The 26,262-nt window shown below is 60.6% G+C and overlaps 4 protein-coding genes across 14 annotated transcripts in view; 3 read left to right on the plus strand and 1 right to left on the minus strand.

The window, feature by feature from the left end:
• The first annotated feature begins 91 nt into the window (after nucleotides 1-91).
• OLFML2A (olfactomedin like 2A) lies at nucleotides 92-9,078 on the plus strand. Its single transcript, XM_075772852.1, has 8 exons — nucleotides 92-720; nucleotides 5,239-5,502; nucleotides 5,720-5,827; nucleotides 5,943-6,128; nucleotides 6,344-6,611; nucleotides 6,742-6,975; nucleotides 7,139-7,324; nucleotides 7,569-9,078. Exons 1-8 carry the CDS (start codon nucleotides 655-657, stop codon nucleotides 8,168-8,170), a joined length of 1,914 nt encoding a protein of 637 aa, XP_075628967.1. The 5' UTR covers nucleotides 92-654; the 3' UTR covers nucleotides 8,171-9,078.
• Nucleotides 1,043-5,226, plus strand: LOC142604671 (uncharacterized). The gene has a single exon (XM_075772877.1). The coding sequence runs from the start codon at nucleotides 4,097-4,099 to the stop codon at nucleotides 5,003-5,005; it is 909 nt and encodes a 302-aa protein (XP_075628992.1). The 5' UTR covers nucleotides 1,043-4,096; the 3' UTR covers nucleotides 5,006-5,226.
• Nucleotides 9,079-18,766: 9,688 nt separating the features above from the next.
• On the minus strand, nucleotides 18,767-21,223 carry RPL35 (ribosomal protein L35; the record flags this gene model as incomplete). The annotated part of the gene is made up of 4 exons (XM_075772749.1): nucleotides 18,767-18,988; nucleotides 19,654-19,735; nucleotides 20,147-20,283; nucleotides 20,567-21,223. Coding segments are annotated over 4 exons (1,026 nt in total), but the record flags the coding sequence as incomplete, so codon positions are not given.
• Nucleotides 20,786-26,262, plus strand: part of SCAI (suppressor of cancer cell invasion) — a 45,545-nt gene continuing 40,068 nt past the window's right edge. For 3 of the 11 annotated variants that reach the window (XM_075772867.1, XM_075772863.1, XM_075772866.1), the window contains exons 1-2: nucleotides 20,791-20,911; nucleotides 21,555-21,599. Coding sequence is in view for 1 of the 11 variants with exons in the window: in XM_075772859.1 (XP_075628974.1) it covers nucleotides 21,353-21,405; nucleotides 21,555-21,599 (98 nt within the window). In the remaining 10 variants the exon portion in view is untranslated. Of the gene's footprint in view, nucleotides 21,000-21,128; nucleotides 21,406-21,554; nucleotides 21,600-26,262 lie in introns of those variants that run through there. The other 8 variants (XM_075772855.1, XM_075772869.1, XM_075772865.1 and 5 more) reach the window with 6 other exon arrangements.

The following is a 26,262-nucleotide window of genomic DNA, read 5'->3' on the forward strand; positions in this document are numbered from 1 at the left end:
CGTGCTCCCCCCCCCCCCCCCCCGGCCGGCGCGGCCGGTGCCGTGCGGGCGGTACAGCCGGTCCCTGCGCCCCGCGGGCACCGCCCCGACAGCGGGGCCGCACCCCGCTTCCCTCCGGCTCGCCGGGCCCGTGCGCCCGGAGTGGAGAGGCGCTAGGGGGCACCCGCCGCCCGGGCCCGGAGCGCTGCCCCGCGGCACGGGGCGTCCCCGGCGCGGCACGGGCACCGGGCACCGGGCAGCCCGGGAGAGGGGAAACCGGGGAGCCCCGGGGAGACACGGGATGGGCCCGTCCGGGGAACCCGCCTCGATAGAGGAGGAGATCGGCCAGCCCGGGAGAAGGGCACCGGGCAGCCCGGGAAGGGAGCGGGGCAGCCCCGGCACGGGGCACCGGGCAGCCTGGGGTACGGGACAGCCCCGTGCGGGCCAGCAGCCAGCCCCGGTACAGGGAAAGCCCAGACGACCCCGGGGCGGGCACCGGACAGCTCCGCCCGGGCGGGACCGCGCCGCCCCCGCCGCCGCGGCGCCGCTCCTGGGGCCGGTGCCGCCGCCGGGACGGGACGGGGCGGGGCGGGACGGGCGGGCGGCTCCTCCCCGCCGCCGGGCCAGGCCGGGCGGAGCGGGCGCTCGGTGCGGGCGCTCGGCGCCGCTCTCGCCATGCGGGCGCTGCTGCTCCCGGCGCTGCTGCTCCCGGCGCTGGCCGCGGCGCGCGGCCCCGCCACGGTAAGCACCGGCCGGACCGGCACCGGGGTCGGGACCGGGCTCGGGGCTGGGATCGGGACCGGGGGTGCGCCTACCCGCCGTGCCCTCGCGGGTGCCCGGGAGCGAGCGGGTGTAGCCCCCCCCCCCTTCCCGCGGGGCCGGCGCCGTCGGGGCAGGCGGTACCGGGCGGTGCCGGTCCGGAGGCCCCGGCGGCGGCAGCGGCGGCGGCTGCTGTGCCCGGGCGGGCTCCGGGGAGGTGCCAAGGCGGAGGGGCCCCCCGCCGCCTCCAGCCGCACCGACACGGGCAGGGCCCGCAGCGAGCGGAGCGGGCGGGGGTGCCCGCCCCGGGCTGGCACCGGCACCGGCACCGCAACCTGCGCCGGGGACCGCGGACCCGCGTCCCTGCGGCCGGGACTCCCCGCTCGGACGGCAGAGACGGTGCTTCCCTGCCGGAGCGGATTTGGGGGCACGACGCCCCGGCGAGCTCCGCTCAGCCCGCAGCCCCGCTCAGGCGCTGCCTGGGCCCCCCGGGGAGCGGGGCGGGGGGGGGGCGCCGGCACAGCCCCCCCCGCCCCTGCACCGAGCCCGGCCGCCCCCCGGTGCGGAGAGTGGGACGTTCCCGGGGAAAGGGCCGGTGCGGTTTGGGGCTGGTGCCCCCTTCGCTGCGGGGGTTTCGGCGGAGGGAACGCTCGGGGCTGCCAGCGGGCTTGGTGGGTTGGGAGGTGCCCGAAGCCCGGCGATGAGCTCTGCGATTGGCGTCTCTGTGCCGGGGAGAACGGCCCGGGCAAGACTTCCCCCGCGGAGCTGGGAGGAGTGCGGGAGGGGGACGCGGCGGTGCGTGGGAGCCAGTCTCTCGCGTGGATCCGAGAGCCCCCGGTTCCTGCCCTCCCCGCTGCTGCGGGCCCGGCGAGGCCAGAGCCGGGACATCGAGACCCAGCCCCGGGGGAAAAGGTGGGAGCAGCCCCCGGGGAGGAAGGGCGCTGATGCCAGGATCGCCAAAGCGTTAAAAAGCCAGGATTTTCCGAGTCATTTGGTGGAACAAGATGAAAACACAGCTGTTGTTGGCAGCGGTTGGCTTGGGAGTGGTGTCGGGGGGAGCCTCGTGCTGGGGGGTTCCCAGCAGGGTTTCAGGGGTGATGCTGTCTAAAGGACTCTGGGATCCACAGCCCATGGACCTGCGCGGTGGTGTCACCTCCTCCATCCCTTGCCTCCGCGCAGGTGCTCCCTGCTGTGCTTGGAGGTATTTTTGCAGTTCTTGCCCTTTGGATGAGATCCCATCAGTGGGCATCCGTGTGCCACACAAGCGCTTCACATGGTCGCGTCCCTGTGACCAACATGGGACACCCGAGCAGCGCCAGCGCCCGGGGCCTGGCCGCCGTCAGCCACGGCCCAGCTCTGCCAGCCCCGCTGTGCCTCGGCTCGCCATGCTGCGGGACGTGTTTAAAGCATTGTGCCAAGCCGAGGAGGAGGAGGAGGAGGAAGAGGAGGGTGACATGGTTTCCCTCCCATGACGGGGACATGCCTTCCAGCAGCTGTGCAGGAGGCTTGCGGTGTGGCAGCGTGCTTATCAACACAGCGTGTTTTCCTCCTAGACAAGTCCTCTGGCAGCAATCAAAGGACAGCTTAAAAGCTGGCCAAGGTTCATTGTCAAAGGTCCCGCTTTCTCCAAATAATGGCACAAACTCTGCTCACATGGACACTCTTGCAAGAGGTCCCTGAAACTAGGCAGTGCTGGGAAAATTATCCAGCTCCGAAAACCGGGAGTGAAGAAACCCTCAGCAAAGCGCAGGGATGCTCTCCCGTGCCAGCCGTGGGTGTGCAGAACCCCCCGCAGAGCTGGGACCCAGCTCCGGAGGAGGGGCAGCACCCGCCTGCCTGCACCCTGAGCCTGGGTCTGCGGTGAGCAGGGGCATTCAGGGAAAGAACCACCCGGAGACCCCCTGGGGCTGCAGCAGCCCCCAACAAGGTTTCTTGGGGAGCTGTTAGATTTTTTCCCCGAGCAGCCGGTGCAGCGTGCTGGCCTTCGGCTGGCGCTGCCTCGTGCCCTCGTGTCCTGGCCCACCCACGCGCTGCCGGGGAGCAGGTCCCACGTGTGGCATGGGCTTTTCTTGAAGGGTCGGGGCAGGGCCGAGCGCAGGCTGGCGGAGGATGCCTGGGCAGACATCACCCTGCAGCTGAGGCACCGAGGCGGAGTGACCCTTGCAGAATGGATCGCGCAGGGGCCTTTTTTTTAAGACTTCCTTGTTTATAGCCTTTTCTGTATAAATAGAACATACGGTTCCTGTTTAAGGAAGCCATTTAAAAGGCAGAATGAGGTTTAATGTTTCTACCCCACGTGAAGGCAGGCGGCTGCCCTGGCTGTTGCGCAGTGAGGTGCACGCAGCACCCAGGAAGGGGCAGTCGGTCTCTCCCCAGCCCCCAGCACCCACTCACACCTCGACCCGAGGTGAGCAGATTTTTCTGGTGCTGCGTGGCCGTAAGACAAAAGCAGCTGCCGGGCCCCTGGGCCGCTGGCTGCCCGCCCGCCCGGCCGCCTGCCCGGCCAGCTGCCCGTGAGGCTGCGCCCTGGAGAAGAGGTCGCCCCTTCGTGCCGCGGGGGAGCCTCTGTTTGCCGGGCCCCGCGCAGTGTAAACAGCCGCTGACAGGGCTGCTCCGGGCGCGTTTGCTGTGCACGGCTCCAGCCCGCTCGCTCCCCACCTCACGGGACACACGGGGCCTCCGCGCCGGCCGTGCCTCCCGCCGCAGCGCTGCCAAGGGCCGTGGGAGGGAACGCGCAGCCCGCAGCCGCCTGCTCCCACGGGAATGAGCTTCCAGCCACAGGCAGCTGCAGGCCTTCCCTGCGGAAGGTGCCGATGGCAGGCGGGATTGCGGCGTGTCCCCGGGCGTTGGGCTGTGCTGCGGCAGAGGTAGCTTCGCCGGTGGTTGGTGCTTGGGGCGTTGGTGGGAACGGGGGACCCCAGCCAGGTGCTGACATGGGGCTCCGTCGGGGCACACCGAGACCTCGTGCAGAGTTCCCACGGGGATGTGTGTGCACACCCGGACCTCGTGCAGCACCGTGCACACGGAGGGACAGAGCTCATGGCGAGGACTGCAGCCCAGCTCGGGGGCCGAGGAGCTGCCTGGGTGTGCACGGAGGGGCCGGCAGCTGACCGCCGAGCTGTGAATCGCCCTGCCTGTTTGCACAAGCGCTGGCGTTGCCTTGGGGAGGTCAGGGGGCCCCAGGGAGGTGCGAGAGCCTGGAGAGGTGGTGTTTGGGGAAGGGGTCCCGCTCCCTGCCCCGCTGCTCCCTGCCGAGACCTTGATTAGTTCCTGTTCAATTTACAGCCCTGGCAGCCTGGCGTTTTCCTCCCAGCCAGGGGGACCTTCGTTTCCCTTTGAAAGAAGCAGCTTTTTTGAAATGCAAAATGCAAGAGATTTTGCTGCCGCTTTAGGAAGGGAAGCCCCTGGCCCCTGTGGCTGTGGGGAACTGGGGGTCCCTGCCGGGAGGGCAGCCCGGGGAAAGCTGCTGCCCGGGTGCCACCAGCACGTCCGCCCGCTTGGGCAGGGGAAGGAAGGTGCCTGCGTGGCCGTGGGTGCTGCCTGCAGGCAGGACATCGGCCCTGTGGGCCTCTGCCCTTTCCCACGCCACGCTATGCTCCGGGGGGAGGATGGGAGAGCCAGAGTTAAGGTCGTTTCCCAGTTCTACCACCGTTCAGTTTCCCAGGGTGAGTCAGAATCCCTCCGGGCAGAGCCCTCTCCCGCCGGAGTCCCCACGCTGCCTCTCCCCTTCCTCCTGCCCCCCCACCCCAGCGCTCGGAGCAGGCGCGTCCCCGCACACGGGACACCCAGTGCAGCCCGGCCATGCTCCCCACCAGCCCAGACGTCCCCCACGGGTGCACAGCCGGTGGCAGGGGGTGAGGGTGACCCAGCTCCCCGTCCCGTGGGGCAGGCAGTGCCGCAGCCTTGTTCCCAAGCGCAGCGTGGGGAGAACAGCTCCTTATCTGCAGAAACCAGCCGAAAAGCACCCTGGGCTCCATGGCGTGAGTCAGGGCCATGTGTGAAAACAAGGGACTCCTTGAGTGTGTGCCTCGGGCCATTGCAGGAGTCTGGAGGGGCCGAGCTCGCCCTGAGGTGGCTGCGTGTCACCACGAACAACAGACCCTGTGTCAGCTCCGGGCTGTGGGCGCGGGGGGACAGAGGCGCTTCTGGGTCTCCTTGCCACCGTCCCTGCTCATTCTTGCCAGGTCTTGCTGGAGGCTGGGAAACAGCTACAGAAACGGGACCGAAGTATCTGGGGCACAAAATGCTCTGGCGGCTGCGGGGGTGAGCGGCTGCCTGGGTTTTGTCACCATCGCCCAGGTGCAGGGTGATGGGACAGGGTGCTTTGGGCTGGACGGTGCCCCACGCTCTTTGGGGCATGGCTGGGAGCCCCAGGGGCAGTTGTAGACCTCTGGGCATGCGGCAGAGAGGGAGTCAGCCATGAGGGCTTGCTGGGGTCAGTGGGGCTCTGTGGGACGCCGGGCTTGCCGGCCACCCCACTGCCTTGTGTCCCCCCTGCAGGCCCTGGGCGAGGCAGACCAGGTCCGGATGACCTCCGAGGGCTCTGACTGCCGCTGCAAGTGCATCCTGCGGCCGCTCAGCAAGGATGCCTGCAGCCGTGTCAGGAATGGCAGCATGCGGGTGGAGGACTTCTACACGGTGGAGACGGTGAGCTCGGGGGCTGACTGCAAGTGCTCCTGCACTGCCCCCCCTTCCTCACTCAACCCCTGCGAGAACGAGTGGAAGATGGAGAAGCTGAAGAAGCAGGCGCCCGAGCTCTTCAAGGTATCTCGGGCATGGTGGGACTGGGGGCTGGGGGCCAGAGATCCCCTCTCCACACGCAGTAGCCCACGCTCCCCGTTCCTGCCCCAGCAGGCCCACAGGGCAACGGAGCAGTGCGGTTCCTGTGCTCCAGTCGTGAGTGGGGACGGGGACACGTGGGGGCATCCGCAGCAGCTGCGCGGCCCTGTCCTGTGCCCCAGCCCCAGTTCTCCCTCTGCAGCTGCAGTCCATGGTGGACCTGCTGGAGGGAACACTCTACAGCATGGACCTGATGAAGGTGCACTCCTACATCAGCAAGGTGGTGGCCCAGATGAACACGCTGGAGGAGGTGAGCGAGCTCCTGCAGGCACTGTCCCCGTGGTGTGTCCCATCTGGCTGCTCGGGACTGTCCGGGGGTGCCATGGGCTCCCCGAGTGGGGCTCCACACCTCTCTTCTCTTCCAGACCATCAAGACCAACCTGAGCAGGGAGAATGACTTCATGAAGGAGAGTGTCCTGCACCTCACCAACCAGATGAGACGCTATGAGAACTACTCTGACATCATGATCAGCATCAAGAAGGAGATCTCCAACCTAGGCTACCAGCTACTGCAGAAGGACGCTGCCGCCGTCCCTGAAAGCAAGGCACAGGTACCCCCCCGGGGACCCAGCCCCTCACAGGCATGGCTGGTGCCGCTGGGCTTCTCCTGCCGGAGGGCAGAGCCGGGCACCCCAAGGCTCGCGGCAGGTACCGGCAGCACCCACAAGCGCATCGGGGTGCATCACACCGGCAGCCAAGGGCTGGTGCCTGCGCCTGCTGTCCGGCAACGGGAGGGGAGGGGGTCTGACCGGGCTGTGCCCCCCAGGACACGGCGGGCGGCCGAGAGAAGGAAGCAGGACGGTACCCCAGCACCCACAAGGCGCTGGGGGACAGGGCAGCCCCCCGAGTGCCCAAAGAGAAGCAGCTGAAGCCCGAGAAGCCCAAAAAGGATACCGTGAAGGCCAGGGGGGGTTCGCAGCCTATGCCCAAGCCCAAGCCCAAGCCATCGGCGCACCAGCAAACCGTGGTCCGGGGCATCACTTACTACAAGGCTGGGCAGGCGGGGGCAGTGGAGGGGCCAGCCGGCAGCCGCGGTGAGTCCCTGGGACAGGGCAGGGGTGTGGGGGGCTGGCAGCACCTTCCTGCCGTGGTGCTGCTCAGCGGGGCGGAGGGCCAGGGGCTTCCCCCGCCAACGCGCCGACCCCCCGGCTCATCCCCCCACAGAGAGCCCCACGAGGGGGGCGGCTGCGCTGGAGCGGCAGGAGGAGAGGGGCCCCCCGCCCCCCGCAGCTGAGGGGATCCCAGCCCAAGCTGTCGCACGGGCAGAGACCGCCGTGCCCAGCACCACAGCTGCACCCAGCACCGCCCCGGCCCCCCGCACCACCACCCGCAGCCCCCCCGCCACTGTCCTCGGGCAGGGGGCTGACAGTACCCCAGGCCCCGAAACGCCAAACAGAGGTGGGTGAGCAGGGGGCGCTGGGAGGGAGCACCCGGCCTGGTGGTCCCAGCACCCGTGGCCAGGCTGGGCCAGCAATAGCCCTGCTACAGGGAAGGGCTTCCCCTCCCCGGAGGAGGCAGGCTGCCCGGGCAGGGGTAACCCTTCCTCCTCCTCGGTACCCAGTGAAGGAGGTGGAGTGCGAAGGCACCATCGAGTCAGTGGAGCCCCCCACGGAGCACCACAGCTACGGGCGCAACGAGGGGGCCTGGATGAAGGACCCAGCGGCCAAGGATGACCGCATCTATGTCACCAACTACTACTATGGCAACAGCCTGGTGGAGTTCAGGAGCCTCGACAACTTCAAGCAGGGTGAGGGCTAGCAGCTGAGCAGGCGCAGGATCCCTGGCTCCTCCTGGGTGGGTGCCCAGCGCCATGCAATGCCGGCTGTGCCGCATCCGGGGGTGGTGGGGAATGGACAGGGACCTGAGCTGGGGAGCACCCATGGGGCAGTGAGCGGGACACAAGTCCCCTGCCACTGCTGGCTCACGCGGACCATCATGCACGGGACCCCAGTGCTGCAAGGGGGCCCAATGCCTCTCCCAACTGCTCGCAGGTCGCTGGAGCAATCTCTACAAGCTTCCCTACAATTGGATCGGCACTGGGCATGTGGTGTACCGGGGAGCCTTTTACTACAACCGCGCCTTCACCAAGAACATCATCAAGTACGACCTGAAGGAGCGGTACGTGGCGGGCTGGGCACTGCTCCACGACGTGGTGTATGAGGACACAACGCCCTGGAAGTGGAGAGGCCACTCGGACATCGACTTCGCTGTGGATGAGAGCGGGCTCTGGGTCATCTACCCCGCTGTGGACTACGACTACTCACAGCAGGAGGTGATCGTCCTGAGCCGACTCGACCCCGGGGACCTCTCGGTGCGCAGGGAGACCACCTGGAAGACGGGGCTGAAGCGCAACGCCTACGGGAACTGCTTCATCATCTGCGGCATCCTGTATGCTGTGGACACCTACAGCCAGAAGGAAGGGCAGATCTCCTACGCCTTCGACACACACACGGACACGGAGGCAGAGCTCCGGCTGCCCTTCCTCAATCAGTACGCCTTCACCACGCAGGTCGACTACAACCCCAAGGAGAAGGTGCTCTATGCCTGGGACAATGGCCATCAGATGACATACAGTCTCCGCTTCGTGGTCTGAGCACCCGGCCGGGTCCCAGACACACCCCTGTGCCCACCCCCCACCATGCCCGGCCGGGGCACCCTGTCACAGCCTGATCCCGGCACCCCAGCTGGGCCAGGGCTGCGGCGAGAGCCCGGCCTCCACCCCACCGCCCTCCCCACCCGCCATGCCCCGGTCACCTGCACCGTGCCTGCTGCATCGCGGGGCAGGGGGTGCGGGAAAGCACTGCCCCCAGCAGACATCCCCACGACAAGGTGGCCTCTGGGGTTGTGGGGCTGCCCCACAGCCGGCAGCTCGGCCGGCGTTGCCTTCCCGGGGACGTGGGACAGGACCCCGGCCCCCCATCCCTGCGGCACCGGGAGGCAGCCGGGTCTGTGCCACCAGCGACACGGCAGCACCCACCTCGTGCCACCGCACTGAGCACCCACCCACGCTGCACCCAGCCTGAGCACCGCTCCCCACACGCCCCACTGGACCCCGCGCTTACTGTAACCGTGAGCTGCCAGCGGTGCGAGTGCCGTAACAGCCTGGTGCCGGCTGCCTGGGCACCGTGCCCAGGTGCGGGGCACCCACTGCGGGGTGGGCAGGGCCCCCTCGCTGCTGGGACAGGAGGAGCAGCTGCTGATTGCTATTTTAGGAGACGTGATTAAGATGCCTTTGCTTTTGCCGCTCATTAGCTTATTATTTAAATGCGTTCACCAGAGCCGTGCGGAGTCCCCTCTCCTGGCAGCGGGCGCAGAGCAGCCTGCCTGCAGTGCTGGGGTGCCCTGCCTGCACCCAGCAGTGGGCAGGGAAGAGGTGCGCACGGCCAGGGAGCCCACGGGCCTCCTGTGCTCTGCCTGAGGCAGGGTGAGGGGCCAGGGTCGCTTGGCTTGGTTTTGGTCATTTTAGACGTGAACAGTATTAAAAAAATATCAGATGTGAAATGGATCTGCGTGTGCTGTCATTTCTTCCAAAGCTGGGCAGGGAGGAGCGGGCAGGGAGGAGCAGGCAGGGGAGGTGCTCACCGTCCCTGTCCCACGGCCAGGCGTGCCCAGGGGTTACGGGCACATGTGGCTGCTGTTCATTGCACATCTGGCTGGCGTGGCTCCTTGCAGCCCAAGCATGGGGTCCCCATGCCGAGCCTGGGGAGGGCACCCCCCCACCCAGCAGCCCCCAGAGCCTGCAGCACCCAGCGGCGGTGCCACGGCTGTGCTTGCGGGCCCCGAGCTGGGCAGTGCAGAGGCATGCGAATCCTGAGCGCGGACGCGGGGGAACAGGCCCTGCTGGGCCCTGGGGGAAAGGGGGATTTGGCATTTTGCAGGTCTGAGCTGCTGCCCGAGCAGCAGCAGCCGGGAGCTGAGCCCCGCTGCCAGGGCGAGCGGGGAAGGGAGAGGAGAGCAGCTGAGTATGGGCACGGCCGGAGCAGCTGCCCTGCCCCTGCTGCAAAAATTTGGCCAGTGTGGAGCTGCCGGGGGGGCCCGAGGGGCGAGAGCAGCCCCTGCAGCCCAGCTCCTGCCCGTTGGCACTGGCCAGCCCCGCGCACCGGGCAGATGTCCCATCGGGCTGTGGACGGGCTCCTCGTGCCGTGGAGCCATCACCGGACAGCTGAGCCCAGTACCCAGGATGCCGCAATGGCTGAAATGTTTCCCGCTGGAAAGACTCAAGGCTGGTGCCGGGCACGGGGCTGCCTGGCATCTCCTTCCCTGGCCCCACGCCGCACCCGGGCCCCGGTGCTGCTCTGGCTCCCGAAGGCACCGACCGTCCCTGCCCATGCCTTGGCCCCCAAGCCCCCCGCGCCGGTGGTGTGGTGCATCCCTTGCTCGGCCGCGAGTCCCCACCACGAGAAAGGAGCTGGCTGACTTTTTCCCCCTCAGCTGGGTCCCTGCCAGGCTTTTATCTAGCGATCCCTAGCAAATCCCTGTCCAAACAATACGGATTTCTGACATTTTTTTGCGGTAAAGTAAACTCCCAGCACATCTCTAATTCCAGGGCTTTGTTGTTCTTCGGCGGGGGCTGCCGCGGCTCTGCGTTGCCTCGCTGTGCCGGGCTGGGCTGCGGGACGTCTCTCCCCTCCCCTCGGGAAGAAAACACGGGGAAGGGAGTAATTAAATCCGCGTGGCCGGAGGGCAGAATCACCTAATTGCAGCCGTGGGGCCTCCTGCAACGGCACCCCTCCGAGAGCACGCCCCTCGCTGCCGCTAACACCGTGATAACGAGAAGCTTTAATTATGCCCACATGACAGGAATTTCATGAAATACCTTCTCCCCCCGACAGCTGCCTGGCCTTGCGCCCCAAAACCTGCAGCCGTAGGCACCAGCGTGGCCGAGCTCCGCAGCCCCGTCCTGCCCCAGCCTGGGGGGGCAGCTGGGGAGGGGGCGATGCGGGGTGATGTGGGGCGATGTGGGGTGATGCAGGGCGATGTGGGGTGGTGCGGGGTGATGCAGGGCAATGCAGAGCGATGAGAGACAGTGAGCCAGCGGCAGTCTGCAGCCTCAGGAGGGTTTCTGGGCAGCACGTGGCCATGCAGCGGCAGCCTGGGCTGTAAAGGCTCGGGCACTGTAAAAGCTGGGGCACAGGCACTGTGAAAGCAGCTCCCAGCTCCCCACTGACAAAACACCAGCATCGAGCAAAAACAAAGGGGCTTTTATTTCCCCGTGGGGTTATTGCGTAGGTCCTTTAGGCTTCCCAGACCCCCCCCCACAGCTCCATGCCTTTTTCTCAATCTAAAGTCACCCTGATCCCCTCTCTCTGCTATTACACATCAGGGAATCACACCCTGGGTCAGGTCCATGGAAATGCCTCTGAGCGCCTGCTCCGACACTCCCCGTTTGCTGCACTGGCAGCTGGACTCGGCGGCTCTGGGACATGCGGAAATGTCCCTCGCTCCTGCTGCTGCCCGCAGGGACGTGTGTCAGATGTGCCTGTGGCGGGGCAGGGGCAGCCCCAGCAGCCCTTTGCCAGCTGATCCTTGTCCTGCTCCTGCTCCCTGGCCGGGGTCCTGGGCCCCGATGGCCAGTGCTGGTCTCGGGTCTCCGGTCCCAGGCAGGACAAGGCAGGCTGGGGAGGATGGGGGTCCCCAAGCAGGACATGGTGGAGACATGTGGGTGGGGGCAGGATGGGCTTCCGCCGCGCCGGGCGCTGCTGACTTCCAGACATTCCTCCTGTGCGTGGCCGGCACCACCTCGGCTCATAACGTGATTAAAAGATTAAAATCTCTCAGTTCAGCAGCAAGCAGCAAATGAAGCTTGAGACAGGGATGCTGAGGGGCTGCGGTGCCCGAGGCCCTCGTGACAGCAACATGGAGCGTGGGGCAGGGCAGCCGAGGCCATCCGGGCAGGTGGCTGCTGGCCCTGCAGCCCTCCCTCCAAAATCACCTTCCTGCAGGCGCAGCCGGCCCCTCAGTGGGGCTGGGCAGGGAAGCCCTAATCCCCCCACTGCCTCCTCCTCAGTCACCGGCCAGGGTTGGCTTGTTTGTGGTGGTTTTGCCTCATTCCTGGCCCCCCTGACCAGGCTGGCCGTCCCGCTCACCCTGCACCGAGCTGGCCCCACCAGCACCGTGCCATTGTGGGCAGGATGCACAAGGGGCACCAATCCTGCTCCAGGTGGCATCTCAGACGGAGCCTGTCCCTGGCCGCAGCCTGTTGACACCCACCGAGGATGCACCGAAAACCTGGGTTCCACCCGGGTGCCGGGAGCCTCAGCTGGTGCAGCCAAACCACCCCCCGCTGCGGTTTGCTCCCATGGGAGGGCCCCGTGCCCACTCCCTCTCTGGAGCACGAGACACTGCCATGACTCGCCCACGGCCACACAGCCTTTCCCTGGCCACGGAGAGCCGAGAGCTGCCTGCTCGGGGACTGCAGGGCCGGGACCGGCTGCGCTTGGAGCATCCGACAGGGGAATCGGGCCCTTCCCTCCATTCTTATCTCCGTCCGGGGGCTGCTGACCCAGGGAATGAGGTGATGTGTGTCTGGCAGCAGGTGGGACCAAGTCCTGGGGCTGTGCCCACATTGCAAACACACTTCAAAGCCAGAGCCAGCAGCACTGAGCGTCACAGGGATCTATTTTTATTGCCCTCCCTGACCCTTCCCTCCGCGTGGTCCCTGCTGCCGGCAGGCCTGGGTGCAGCCCTGGCAATGCAGCAGCACGGGAAGGGGAGGCATTTCCCCCTGTGCCTCTCCTCCCCACTCCCCAGGGATGTGCCCTGGCTCCCTGGCACAGTGGCAGCACAGCAGGATGGTGCTGGCACCGCTCTGCCTGCACGCTCTGCCAGGGCATTCCTGCCCTCGGCATGCCCGAGCCGTCAGGCACATCCCTGCTGAGACCCACCAGCTCATTGCACCCAGGGCCAGCAGGGAGCTGGGGAGGACATGGTGGGCAAGGCTCCCCCCAGAAGGCGTGTGGGTGCTCAGCATCAAACCCGCTCAAGTGTTTCCCCTTGCGCAGGGCTGTGCTCGCAGCAGGAGGCTGTTTCTCTCGTAACTGTGATGAAGCTGTAGAAGTGCAGCGGGGGCTCAGGATGCGAGTGTTGACCAATGCAAACAACGCCGGCTGGATGAGCAGCAGGGGCTGCCGGCTCCGCACGCACCTTCCCAGCACCCCAGGGCTGTGAGAAGCTGCCAGAAATGGTGCAGCAGGGAAACCGAGGCATGAACCCACCCGTTGGACCAGGGGACCTCTGTATCCTGCCATGTCCCCCTCTCTGGGCTGAGGCAGGCACAGAGAGCATTGCCCAGCGCAGACATGCTGCTCCCAGCACAGCCCCACTGCTCCCAGCACGGAGCTGCTGCAGGAAGGGAAGAAGGTGGAAGGGGCAGAGCACCAGGCGCAGAGGCAGCACCCCTCTGCCCCCCTTCTCCGGCCATGTAGGGCACCGTCCTGCTCTGCACCGAAAATAGAGCTGATCGTCCCCAGAGCTGGCAAAAGATTTACTGGGGGCTGCAAGCGAGTCATTGCCTGGGGAGGCAGCGCAGCCTGGCAGGGAGCGTGGCTCCTGCCCAGCAATCCTGCCCTCACCTGGCTGGCCAGGACCTGCCTCCTGGGGCTGGGGGCAACCTGGCTACTGCTCCGCCTGCATCCCTTCTGGCACCGCCCCGGCCATGGCCAGACTCCGGGACCAGGGGCTCGGCAGGAGGTTGTGCCTGGGGCACGGTGCCTGGCCACGCCAGCAGCCTACGGGCAGAGCATGGCGGTCCCCAGGTCCTCCCTGGGAGCAGGGGGCCCAGTGCCAGTGCCCCCATCCCATCGGCCACCTGCGCTGGGACTTGTTTGGTGGGAGAACATCGGTGCTGCTGGGGACCCTGGTTGGTCTCCAGAGAGCCGCAGGGTGATGCGGGGCTGTGGGGCGACGTGAGGTCACAGGTGCCAATGCTGCTGACCTTAAGTGGCAGCGGGAAAGGGCTGGGCGGCAGGAGGCAGCAGTGGCCGGAGGGAAGGGAGGGGAGCCGCGGGCCTTGGCGGTGCCGCTGCTGGCTGACTCACCAGTGGAAACAGAAATCTGTTCCCAGGCTCGTCGCTGCTGCTGCCACCTCTGAACCACCCCAGCCCCGCTGGCACAGCGTGGCACAGCCATCCCTTGGGTGGCAGGGTGCAGCCTGCAGATACCCCTTCCCTGGCAGCACAGCAAGGGGGGAAGGAGAGGGCTGCCCGAGGGCCTCTCTCATGGCCGGCCTCTGCTCACCCTACACAGGCGCTTTCTCCATCGCCCCGCGGATGCGCAGCCAGGCTGGCAGGGAACCCTGGCACGCAGCGGCCCCCATCCCCTGGGAACCCGAGGGCCACCTTTGTCCAGGAGCCCCCAGGACGCCGGGAGCAGGGCCCCGCGGGGCAGTCCCTGTGTCCAAACACTGCCCGTATTCATGGGAGCAGTGTGACTGGGGCAGCACGGGGACGAGTCCTCCCCCAGCCCGGCCAACAAAACGGGCATTCAGGGCAGGGAGCAGGCGGCTGCCCCGGGCAGACCTGGGCCGCCCGCATGGCCGGCGGGACGTGGTCTTTCCCTGCCGAGCCGGGCGCTCACAACACAGTGCTTGTTGTCAGCCGGATGCACCAGCCACGCTGCTCGCATGCAGCCACGCAGGGCCACCTCTCCCCAGCACGCGGAGGGGAAGGGGTGGCACGGTGTGGCCGAGGGCACCTGGACGTGCCCAGGGTGGTCGCTCCCAAGCTCCCTGCCCGTCCTGCCCACGTGCAGCTCCCTGCCTGCCCTGCACCTTGCGTGTCCCACCATGTGCCGCTCCCTGCACGTCCTGCTGCACGGAAATCAGGGTTAGCGCTCAGGAGAGCTGCTAAGGAGCCATGCCGGAGGAGGGAGGTGACAGAAGCAATGCCAGGAGCATTAGAAGAGCTGGGGTTTGTGTCCATGGCAGCAAACACCAGCCAAGGGAGATGGAGCCTGGGCTTTCCCACTCAGACCGTGCACGACTCGCATTTGCCTCTGCCCTCGCTGCAGCTCCCCCCTTTCCCCTGTCCAAGCTGCAGAATCAGGTCCAGGAGCAGGTCCTGCCAGCTCCCAGAGACACCATCTGCACTTGGCCAGTGCCTGCTGTGCTGGGGAGTTGGGGAGAGAAACATCTGGTCCTGCTGAATGCTTTCCAGGGCGCACGGCCAGGGCTCCCTTCGCAGTGGCATCAGCCCTGGGCTGTGCCCCGCAGTCAGCAGGCGGCTGTTCCTCCTTCCTCATCCCCGCCCTGGAAATTATTTATTTGCTGAAGAACAGTTTTTCATGAGAAGTCTGCTCTAATGCTGAGGAACATCTTCAGTTACAATGAAAAAATAAACATTTTGAGCCCCAGAGGCCCTGACGCTCTGCAAACACTGGTGCTAAACCTAGGGCCAGCATCGGCAGCTGCGCAGGGTCAGCGCAGGGGAGCAGCAGGGTCCCCCAGGAGTGGGGCTCCAAGCACCCCCCATCGCACCCAGACAGCACCATGCTGGAGGGGAACGGAGCCCACGCTGCCTGGTTCTGTAAGGCAGCGCAGCCCCGGGGTGCTCCGGCAGGGATGTTGCCCTTTGCCAGGGGTTCTCCCTCCCCACCCCCTCAGGCCAGGGCAGCCCCACGGCCACACAGGTACCCCTTCTCGTGCCCCCCTGAGCACAGCCAGCACCACTGAGCCAGGATGGCACCAACATGGGCACAGGCTGCGGGCCAGCGCATCTACCTCAGTTTTCTTCTCTGTTGTTTTTGTCCTCCCCCATGCTTTGCAGTTTGCAGCTGGCTGTCCTGTAGCAGCAGCGTCTGGCAGGGAGCTGGGAGCACACGGCCGTCCGTGGGGGCTGGCAGACGGAACGGGAACCAGCACAGACCGCTGAGCGCCCTGCGGAGCTGGCGACACAGGCCAGGGCAGGCATCTGCCTTGCTCTCACAGCAGTAACAAGTGTCTTCTCCACCTGCACCCTGGAGGAACCTTGTGCTAGAGCCCATCACCTCACCTCACCACTGCATCCATTCAGATAACCAGTATGTTGTTCCTGATAATGTAAAGGGCTCCTTGTCTGTGGGATGTCTTCTGTAACAGCACAGGGTAACTCTGATGAAAGGGCCGGACAGGTTGGTTTTGCCACCCTGCTACGGGTGGATGGAGTAATTCAGCTCCAGGATTTAGGGTGGTGCCAGAAACCCATTTACCTCCTCAAACAGCTGCTGGGGGCTGTGCACAAACCGAAGCTTGAGCCGTTCTCCTGCATCGACCCTGCTGCAGCCCAAGGATGGCTTCTGGGCGCAGTCCCGGCATGCTGGCGAGTATCTGGCAGGCCACCTACTCCCCCTCCCGACAGCAGAGCGCTGCACCAGTCCCCCCTCCCGAGGGAGCAGTTCACTGTGCACAACCCCACTGCGCGGGAGGAGAGGCGAAGCCTGCCCTTGGCACAAACCCTGCGCCCCAGCCCAGCGCCGCAGGGCAGGCTGAGGTGGCACCGAGCGGAGCACCCTCCGTTTTGTGCTCCACTCACAAGGGTGCATAGAAAAGCTTTGAAAACACAGCAGGCTGTAACTGAAACCCCCGTTAGATACTTGAGAAGTAGAAACTGATTTACCTGTAGAGGCAGCCTTGCTCTGAGCGGGCAGTTACACCAGAGACCTCAGAGGAGCTTTCCAACCCGAATTACTCCATCTTTGTCACTGCTGCGCCTCATAGAACTGCAAAGAGACACAAACACCAGCCAAACCCTCCCAGATGCGACCCCAGGATGTTCAGAGGTATCAGCTTCGGGCTGATACGCATTTTGTCGCTGCAGTTCAGCCACACATTGAGTCTTCTCTGGGTGTGGTGATGCTATCCAAACCTGGGACTCCGCCTTGATGTTCAGTGCCTGCTAATTAGGTGGGGTGTTTTCTTGGGGTGTTTTTTCCCATCTTGTTACTGACTAGTAAATGGCATGTTAGTGATCTGTGTCTCAATCGGGTTTTTCAGAGAAGATGCTCTCTAGGCAGCACTGCTGCTCTCACGGCTGGGTTGGAAGGCAACAGCTGTTTCACCAGCAGCACACCCCAAAGTCATCATCCAGGGCTCTTGCACTGCACCCGCCTTCCTCCCATCATTGTGAAGCCACCTCACAGCTCGCACCATCAGGAGCTGGCTCTGGAAGGCCGTCCGGGCAACGTCACTCGTTTGCTCTTCTGCATCAGGAGCGCTGGTGGGAGCAGCAGACTCCCCTTGGATGCGTTGCTGGAGGAGCACAGGGCACACAACGCCTCTCCAGAGAAGCCCCAACGCAGCCGGGCACGATCCGACAGCAGCAGCCTGCCCCAGCCTGCCCAACTCCCAGCACAGGGGACCAGCCTCTCCCTCGGTTCTTTCAGGCACCAGGATCATGGGAGAGGAGCGTGTGGGTCTGGGATCCTCGCCGGGGGTGTGCTCCAGGAGGGCCACGCACGCTGGGTGAAAAGCATGTGCTTCTGTGGGGTGGCTTGCTGCTGACCACTGCAGGCTACTCAGAAACAGCCCCACAAAACATTTTGTAACCCTGCCTGCTGTTAGAGCAGTATGAACACGAGCCAAAGGGGCCAGTTCCCACACGCACCACTCCATCTTACAGCACGCTTCAGCAGCCTGCACCCACACAGAGCTCGGGCTGAGCTGTGCCAGGCTGGGTCTCCTTTGCTGCCAAATGTATCATGTTCAGGCTCACGCTAAGCTCCTCACAAAGCCATCACACAGCCAGTATTAGCATCATCGTAAAGCTATCCTTCCTAATAGCTCAATATATGGGAAATTCACTTTACCACACATAATTAGACCTCTCTCTGGTTAAAACTTAATTGAGGCTTAAAATTCAGCAAGCAGAATTAAGATCTTTTCCCTAAACAGAATCTGGATCCAATCTAAGGACTCCCTAATGGGTAGAGAATTTTTCAAGTTAGAATTAGCTACACTAACACAAACCATGAGTGCTGCATCACTAATGCTCAAGCAGCACTGCATAACTCTTCCCTACATCAGAACCATAAAAGGCCTTTGGAATTGCAACTCCATCTCGGAGTTCCAAAGAACTCCATGGGGGACAGAAAGTCAAACCATTTAACCAGCTCTGTGCTTCAGGTGAAAGTGTGGAACTGAGACCAGGGAGTGCCTTGAAACTTGAGAGGTAAAATCTTCTAGTTCAACCAGCTTTTTCCTAGTCCGGTTTCCCGATTTCACTTGACCTCCGTGAGTCTCCACGTGCACACAAAAAGAACACCGTTTGAAACCGTCACCCCTCTGCATTTTCCCACCCAACACTTCACTGGAACTGAGCTTCCTCTCTTCCCATCCTGCAGCACGCATGCTGCGTGCTAACACAGCCCAGTCGGGCTATTCTCATCCGAAAGGAACACCTGCACACCATCAGAAACACACCCTTTATCCTCCGAGCTCCCAGGGTGAGTGCAGCACCAACCAGCACTGCAGCCTGCACAGGTTGCTGCCTGCAAGGCACCCCGCGGTCCTGCTGCAGGCCTCTGTGCCACCAGGCACCGACAGATCAACAGGCCCCCATCTGAAACGCGCCTCTGCTGAGGGGTGATGTTGGCTGGAACCTTCACCCCAAGAGCACCCTCCGACTCCCAGGAGCCGTCTGCCAGGATTAAATCAGCTCCAAGTGTGACCAAATCTGGAGGCTGACACTGGAACCCAGCTTCCTGACCGACACTGGGAAGTTTCCTGGGAAGGAGTAGTTCCACTGCCTATGGCATCCACCCAAACCAGGGAGGGATGGGGATTCTTTGGCGCTACCACTAGCTGTGCAGAGATCCAAAACAAGCACTGACCGAATTCTTCAGCTTCCATAAAGTCCACCAAAACACTTCAGCAAATTAGTTCATCTCTGTAACACTTAAACACTGGCACAAGACAAAAACTTTAAACATTTACTCTTAAGCTACTGAAGTGATGAATACCCACTCACTGTAAACATCCGTGTAAAGTTTCCACGTTAAATCAATCTCAAGTTAAATACTTTTTACATGTTAAGTTGAACCAGTTTCACAGACCTGTACTCATTTGCCTGTTCTTCAAAGAAAAACAGTATTAAAACTGCAAGTTATGTTAGTATTTTCATTAGCAATAAAAGTTCAAATAAACTTTCTGTGAATTTGCCTGTATAAAGCTGATGACGTCTTCATCCCACTGCTACAAAAGAAAAAATCCACCAGTGAATTTCCAAACAAAATTCTATTTAATGAGACATACTCAGCCAACATAACCAAGAACTTTCGGCACTCTGCAGTTTTATGCCTTGATGGCATACTTCCGGAGAGGGTACAAACGTTCTTTTCGCTGCTGTTTTTTGGTCTTCAGATTTTCTTCATGCTTATTTAATCTGCGTCGCATGGCACGAGTCTTCTTCGGCCGCAGATCAAGAGGCTTATACTTTTTGCCCTGTTTGCAAAAATACACAACAGTTGAGTTTGAGAAACTGCAATGCTGCAATCAGGTGCACGAGCTCAGAGAGCACTGAGTCACAGCAGTGTTTTAAGCTTCTTTTTATTGGGACTAAGAGAACTTCTCTCCACTGGGAAACATGGGAAACTTTTGTACCAGCTGTACGAGCTTTGACTCGGGTTTAAGTAATGCTTAATCCTCCAAGTCCCAGGTACCCAACCCCTCCTGAAAAGTTCTTTTTTCCCCTATGTAATTTAAACTCCAAGAAGTAATATTCTAAAAATTACAGAAACTTATTGAGATAAAGAATTCCTTGGGTCACCTGCAACATTATTAAAGTTTAGGAGAGTATGCATTTAGGATACATTTCTGGAAACTGCATCTTCTACAAAGTACATGACACCCCAGAGAAGTGATGTTGCCCAGAAGACTCTCCTGAAAAAAGCAGATTTGCCCCAAGCTTAGAGAATTCAGGGTAGTCTTGCAATAGTATTTAAAAAGGAACCATGACTAGAGAACTTTAAAACTGAATATAAATGAGTTTGTTTTTTCTTGAGTGTCAAGCTTTTAAGTAACAGCCTACACAATTAGTTCCTTCCTACAAACTATGTATTTGAAAATTGTAAGAAAAAAAGACCACTATGCAAGATGTTTGGACTTACCTTGTAAAACTTCCTCAAGTTCTCCTTCTGCGTCTGATTGATAACAGTTAAGACTCTGGCAATGGATTTGCGCACCACACGTCTGCAGGTTGAAAAAAAAAGTATGTCTCAGAACATACTGAAAGACAAGCAGCATAGATTTTGAACCCCATATAGAGAAAACATACACATGCTACAACCAAGTATCATGCTGTACCGTGCTGTAGCAAAGCACTAGCAACTTCTGGCACATCTCAGCTTATCATCTCTGAGCAAAGAGACGCACAAACCGATTTGCAAGCCTACAAATACTTGTTCCTCCCCAACATCATTTTTTTTTCCTCCTGTTTTACAGTACAGGACAACCACACGGACTGCGAAAGCACCTCGGAGGCAGCACGCCGCGGCCCGCATAACCACACCGGTACGGGCTGGAGGCCGCTCCGCCAGCTCCGGCTCGGACACGGCCCCGCGGCCTCCCCGCAGCTCCCACCGCCGCGCAGGCCCCACTTACATCTTGGAGAGCTTGGAGGCGGCCCCGCCAGTCACCTTGGCCACACGAAGCTGCGACAGCTCCACCTTCAGATCGTCCAACTGCTTCAGCAGCTCCTCCTTCTTCTTCCCCCGCAGGTCTCGGGCCTTGATCTTGGCCTGCGGGCGGCGGACAGGCCGTCAGCCCCGCTCCCGGGACCCCGCCGCACCCCCCGGCCGAGAACGGCCCTTCCCAGGCCACGGCCCCGCGGCCTCCCGCCGCCCCTCAGGCCCCACACCGCCGCCCGCCCTACATCCCCCCCCACATCACAGCGGCGGCGGGGCCAGGCCGACAGCGCGGGAGGGCGGCACGACGGGCTCGGCACCGCGGCGGGAGGGCCGGCGGCCCGGTGGCCGCGCGGATGCCACCGGATTGCACCGGGAGAGGCGGGGAAGCGCTCACCATGATGGCAGCACCGGCGCGGCTCGGGGCGGAAAGGACGGAAGCCGCGCAGGGACGGAAGGCGGAGAGTGCTGCCGGGCGGAGCCTACCAATCGGCGGCTGGGCGGAGGGGGGGAGCCTGGGCGCTGCGCACGCCCCGCGGGCAGCGCGGTGGTACCGGCCGCGGGCGCTGACAGGGAAGGCGGGAGGCGGCGGGGCAGCGCCGCCGGCCCTGGGGCTCCGGCCCCGCGGGAGGGAGGTGCTGCGCGCCGCTCTGCCGCGCCGGCTCGGCGCTGCTGCCTGCCGCTCCTCTTTCAGCCGCGGGAGCCCTGTCAGAGCGGAGCCGGTGTTCTCGCGCTGACCGAGGTGCGGCACTCTAACCCCGGCAACGGTGGGGACGTGACGGCGGGCGGGGCGGGAGCGGCCACCGCGGCGGAGCGGGGCTGGGGCAGCGGTAGGGCCGTGCGCGCAGGTGGCCAGGCGGGACGGACGGAGGGAGCGGGACAGGTCCGGCGCGGCGGGACAGGCCTCCCCGCGCGGTGGCGCCGCCTCCCGCCGTATCCAGGCAGCTGCGCCGTGCCTCACCGGCCCCGCGCGGGAGGGCGGAGGGCTCCCGATTGACGGCCCGCGCCGCCAATCGGAGGGCCGTCTCGCCGTTAGTCCGGGCGCTCGCCCAATGGGAGCGGGCGGGGGGCGAGGCGAGGCCGGCCCAGACTAGCGTGAGGCGGCAGCCGCGCTCCGCGCAGCCGGAGCCTTCGCCGCGGTGGCGCTGGCGGCTTTGCCCGGGAGCTGGTGGAGGCGGCGCGGATGGTGAGAGGAGCCGCCCGGCAGCGCCTGCCCCGCACCGGCCCGGCCTCCAGGTGCGGGGGGCGGAGCGGCGGCACGGGCGGGCGGGCGCGGGCGGGGCGGCGGCAGTGGCTCGGGCGGGCGGGAGCGGCGGCGGCGGCTGCGGGCGCCTCGGGACGGGCCCGGCGGCGGCGCGCCCCTCACCGCTGTCTCGCCCCCGCAGAGCTCCAGGCCCGGCGGAGAATCCCTGCCGCAAGCGGAAGCCTAGGTAAGGCGGGAGCGGGCGGCGCGGCAGGTGCGGGCGGGGGCGGCCGGGGCTGTGCTGAGCTGAGCATCCCCTCCCGGCGGCGGGGCGGGCTCCGCGGCCCCGTTAGCGCCTTCAGAAACGAGCCGCAGCTTCGCCGGGGAGTCTGTGCCCTGTGCCGGGGCCGAGGGGCGGCGATGGCGGTGGAGGCTGCCGAGGCCCTGTGCCTGTGGGCACGGAGCCGTGCTCGCCACTGTCTTTGCCGTTAACGGAGAAGAGAAATGCGATGTGACACGTCTTCTGCTTAGGCCTTGATTCGCAACATAACTGCAGTAATTACGAAAACGGCCCCCGCTTTATTAACTTCTCCCTTTATGTTACCTTCCTTCTCGCCACCGCGCCTCTTCCAGCCAAAGACGGCTGTAGGTGTTTAGCGTGCCTTTGACAGGTAGCTGCGTTTCTGCATCAGCAAACGAGTCTTTTTAGATGAAATATTGCTGGATTTTACAAGAGCTGTCTGTGCAGTGCTGGATATCCAAATTGCAAGTTTGACGGAATCATCGTGGATTTGTTCTGATTTTAAACTTCTATCTCAGCACCTCCCTCTTCACCAAATTCTTATTTTGTACTGAGAAATGCTCTGAACAATAAGTGATGTGAAATGCCCTTGGGGGTAGAAGCTGGATGATTGTTATGTTGTGTCATACCCCCCAAATTTCTTGCCTGTTACTGGCTATAAAAATGTCAGTAACTGAAGGCTGCCCCAGATAAAACATTCAGGATCAAGACTGCAGGCTTTCAGAGTCTGGGTTTAATCTCCTACCACGGAATAGGACCTGGTTTTGTCGAAGTCTGAGTTGCACTTCTGTAATTTAATAACCAGGCTCCAAGCTTCTGTGCTTAAGCTGTGTCTCGGCTAAGCAATTCTAGTCCTCTAACCTGCAGAATGGATCCCTTAATATAAAAAAATCACTAGATTTTGCAAGAGCTGTCCAAGTGCAATCTGTAATTCTCAGCATCTTGTCTAAGCTAATGCAAAGCAGCACTGTTGGACCGTATGATGACTAAAATGCCAGTATCAGTGAGTCTCCCAGCATGCGTATGCTCTCCCACCATTCCTGCAAGCAACAGAACGGCAGCGTTGATAGCAGCCTTCGGAAATCATAGATCATCCTGGTATGGATCTTGCTGTGGAAGTTTGCAGATGCGGTTAGTGCCCGGTGCATCTTCTTGCCTTGCGTGAACCCTGTTGCGTAACAGTTGTAACTTCCCTTGCTCAGACTGTTGATGGAGCGATGAAGAAGCATGACACCTGACTGTCGATCATGATCATAGGAAAAAGGATGCTTCCTTTTCAAATCAGATAAGTCAGTCTCTTAAGATAAACTGGATTGCAATTTATGTTAAATGAAAGAAACAATGAGTCACTTAATGAGGAGCCAAGAGCATAATTCTCCGATCATTTTGGGCTGCTAAAATAATACAGATGGCGTACGCAAATGTGATAGCCAGGTTCTTTGCTATAGAAAATATAAACCCCATTCATAGCAACTATATGGAGAGAAGAAATATTTAGCTGTGCTGCAAAGGAAATTGTGTTCATTGTTTTATCTTGAAATATAGGTACAATACAGCATCAAAATTCAATTGGCAATCCATGTCCCTACAAACACTGGAAGATTTTATCACAAAGATGACTAGTGCTAAGCTCTATGTGTAAGAATGATACAGGCAACAGCACTGTGTTCTGTGTTCACCATGCTCAGCTGAGAAACTAGATCTACAAGTGATAAAATGCTGAAAGTGCTTAGCACTGGGAGGAATACATAGCTTGCCTGTATTGTTATTCATTTCTGCGTTACTGTTTCGTTTGGTGAAGAGAGAGGTAATAAAAATGGAGCATAACAATTCAAAACATCAAGAAGCTTATAACCTGAGTCAGTTCTGCATGGAAATGAAATTGCGTGGTCCGTGGTGTTGCGCTGAAGGCACAGCTTTAGGAAGGTGGGAGGATGGGGGCTGTAGCTCTCCCGCCGCCGCTGCCAGCGCCGCTCCTGTCACATGATGCGACTGCACAGTCCTGCGCTCGCACTGCAGCTGCGCTCGCCCTGGCGCGTGCCACTCGGATTTCGCCTCTTTTCCATCACTTATTTTTTTTTTTTTTTTTTTTTTTTTTCCCCTGGTTTAGCCCTGCTCTCTTTAAATGGAGTTGTTGATAAACTGCTGTGATATAAATGGATAATGGCAATTCATTTGATTATCTGGACATGTTACTTTGTTGGCTTATCTTTTATTCTGCATGATGTACTTTGGGCAAGGAAGGAAGAGTTCTGGTGTGAAAGTCTATTCTGAGGTGATGTTACTGCCTAAATAGCTAAAATTTAACTGTATTTGAAACAAAAGACCTCAACACCTGCCACCAGCCCCCCAAAGCATGATACAGCTATCAGAGTCTTATCACAGAAATCTGTGTGTTGATGTCTTTTTTTCATTGAACTTTTCATAGGGGTTTTTTTCATAGAAATGTTCAGTCAGAGCAGTCTTTGTAGAAGGAAAACCAGGACCTGTACATGCAAGTTTTAAAATAATTTTGTTATTCTTGCATAAGGACATTCTGCAGGCTTGGCTTTTGTAGCCGAGTTGCTCTCTTTAAACACATAAGCTCTGTTCTGGATATGTAGTTTTTAAACAGGCGAGAGACAGGGGTATGGAATGGGGTCTGTGTTGCAGCAGAAGGAAGCAGTTTAAAGGAGTGGACCAAATTGTGTGTGGGAGCTGCATGGAGGGTCAAGTAGAGGTCTGTTTCTATAAAGTATGTGAGTTAGTTGCCAACACAAATATTACCTAGCAGTTTACATGTGCTGAGAGAGTGCAGTAGAGCCCTGCAACAGGAACAGAATAGAATAACCATCCATCTGGTTCCCTGAGGATGTCAGTCAAGAAAGGAAGTGTGTGATGCCAAAAGCCTGGATGGAACAGCAGGTTTAGAGGACTCGTCGTTTGAAGTATTTTTAATTATTGCTATTATTATAATGGAACACAGACTAGAAGCTGAATTTTTTAAATATAATTAAAGCAGAAGTCAGCAGAGGGATTTCTCTGCTGTGTGGCAGAGGAACGGTCCAGGAGCAGTTCCTACTTGGGAGAGTGAATTCCCAGAGTGATGCTGCTCTACGTGCAATTCCCAAGCTTGCTGGCAGCTTACCGCCAAACACTGGTTTGGAGGGAAGAAGTGAACTGAACGGATCAAAAAGCTTTCCTGAGCTTGTACTGCATTCTCTTTAGTCAGAGTAAGGTTCCAGTTGGCAAGCAGCCATCGGCACCTTGGCTGAGAATGCTACCAAGATGCCGAGTGTGATGATAGCTGCCCTCCAGATCGGATGCTGGCCTGAACTGCCGTTTGGGCCACCTCGTAAATAATTTGACTTGCTAGAAAGAAATCTCTCTGTCACATTAATATCAAGCTACATTGTGTAGCAACTGTTCAGTTCTGAATTAATGAGCATACCTCAAAGAGTTAAAACATCAGTCGTTTTCTATCTTGTAACTCAGATGCTTTTCAGGAACTTGGCCGCTCTAGATGCGAGAGGCATGTGCTTTTCCACCCTGCTTTAGGTGATGGCTTAGTTCAAGGGGGCCCAGATTTGGCTCAGTCAACAGTTGTGTTGGCGTCTTGCCATTGAATGTGCATAAAATGGAGCTGACTACAATTCCCTCCTCACTCTAACATGGAGGGGCAGCCCAGAGAGACCTGAGGCCCCGGTATGTCTTGCTGTAGGTTCGTTTGGCTACAAGAGTTACGCTGGGATGTGCGATCCCTGCAGCATAAACTGTTATATTGTGACTTGATCATTGCGTTCGAGTCCCTGGGTTGTATTTTGGTGTCTTGTCATAACTAATGCATTTCAACCCTTGTTGTGCGTGCGCTTCCAAAAATCTTTCTCCCTTCTCATAGTGGCTTACGTGCTTTTCCAGATGTACCAGGTTCATATCTGATTCGCACACTCTTCCTATGATTTTGTGGCTTATGTGCATTGCCACAAAATCAAGATAAAACACAACTGGTATTTTAGCTGTTCCAAGCACATTGTGTGTAAATAAACCACTAAATAGTTTAGCTTGTGAAATGTAAATACACACAGCTCAGCCCGCTGCAGCTGATGGTGTTTTTCTATCTCCCTTCTTCCCCTCCCACCCCTGCCAAGAGTAGGCTAGCCTGATGTTCTTTTTTCTATTGCTCTTTCATACAATGCAAATGACTACTAAGTACCATGTAGGTGGTGTGCAGGCATCACTACAGATTCATGATCTGAATTTGGATGGAAGGAAACACTTGCATCCTCTTCCACATTGCTTCTGAAGCATCTTCTGGGGATTCTCGGACTCTGATGACCCAGAAACTCTGCCTTGGTCTGACTTTGAGCTTGAGCCCATTTTTAGTAGCAAACTAGTTAAGTCAGTAGAAGAGCAGGGGCCCAACTGTGACGTTTTTAGCCTTTGCCCTTTGTTCATCCTATACACAAAAGGTCATGAACTGCAGTGAAAGAGGGATCACAGAGGGCGCAGAATGGACAAAGGTGGAACAAATTGCCAGTGGCAGAAACATAAAGAGGAGAAGCAAAAGTTTTGTGTTATGAAGGTAATTGAAAAAGGCCACGTGCATCCCATGGTGATATCGTGTCTCTTG

This window comes from Balearica regulorum, chromosome 20, assembly GCF_011004875.1.
Source record: "Balearica regulorum gibbericeps isolate bBalReg1 chromosome 20, bBalReg1.pri, whole genome shotgun sequence".
Classification (NCBI taxonomy): domain Eukaryota; kingdom Metazoa; phylum Chordata; class Aves; order Gruiformes; family Gruidae; genus Balearica; species Balearica regulorum.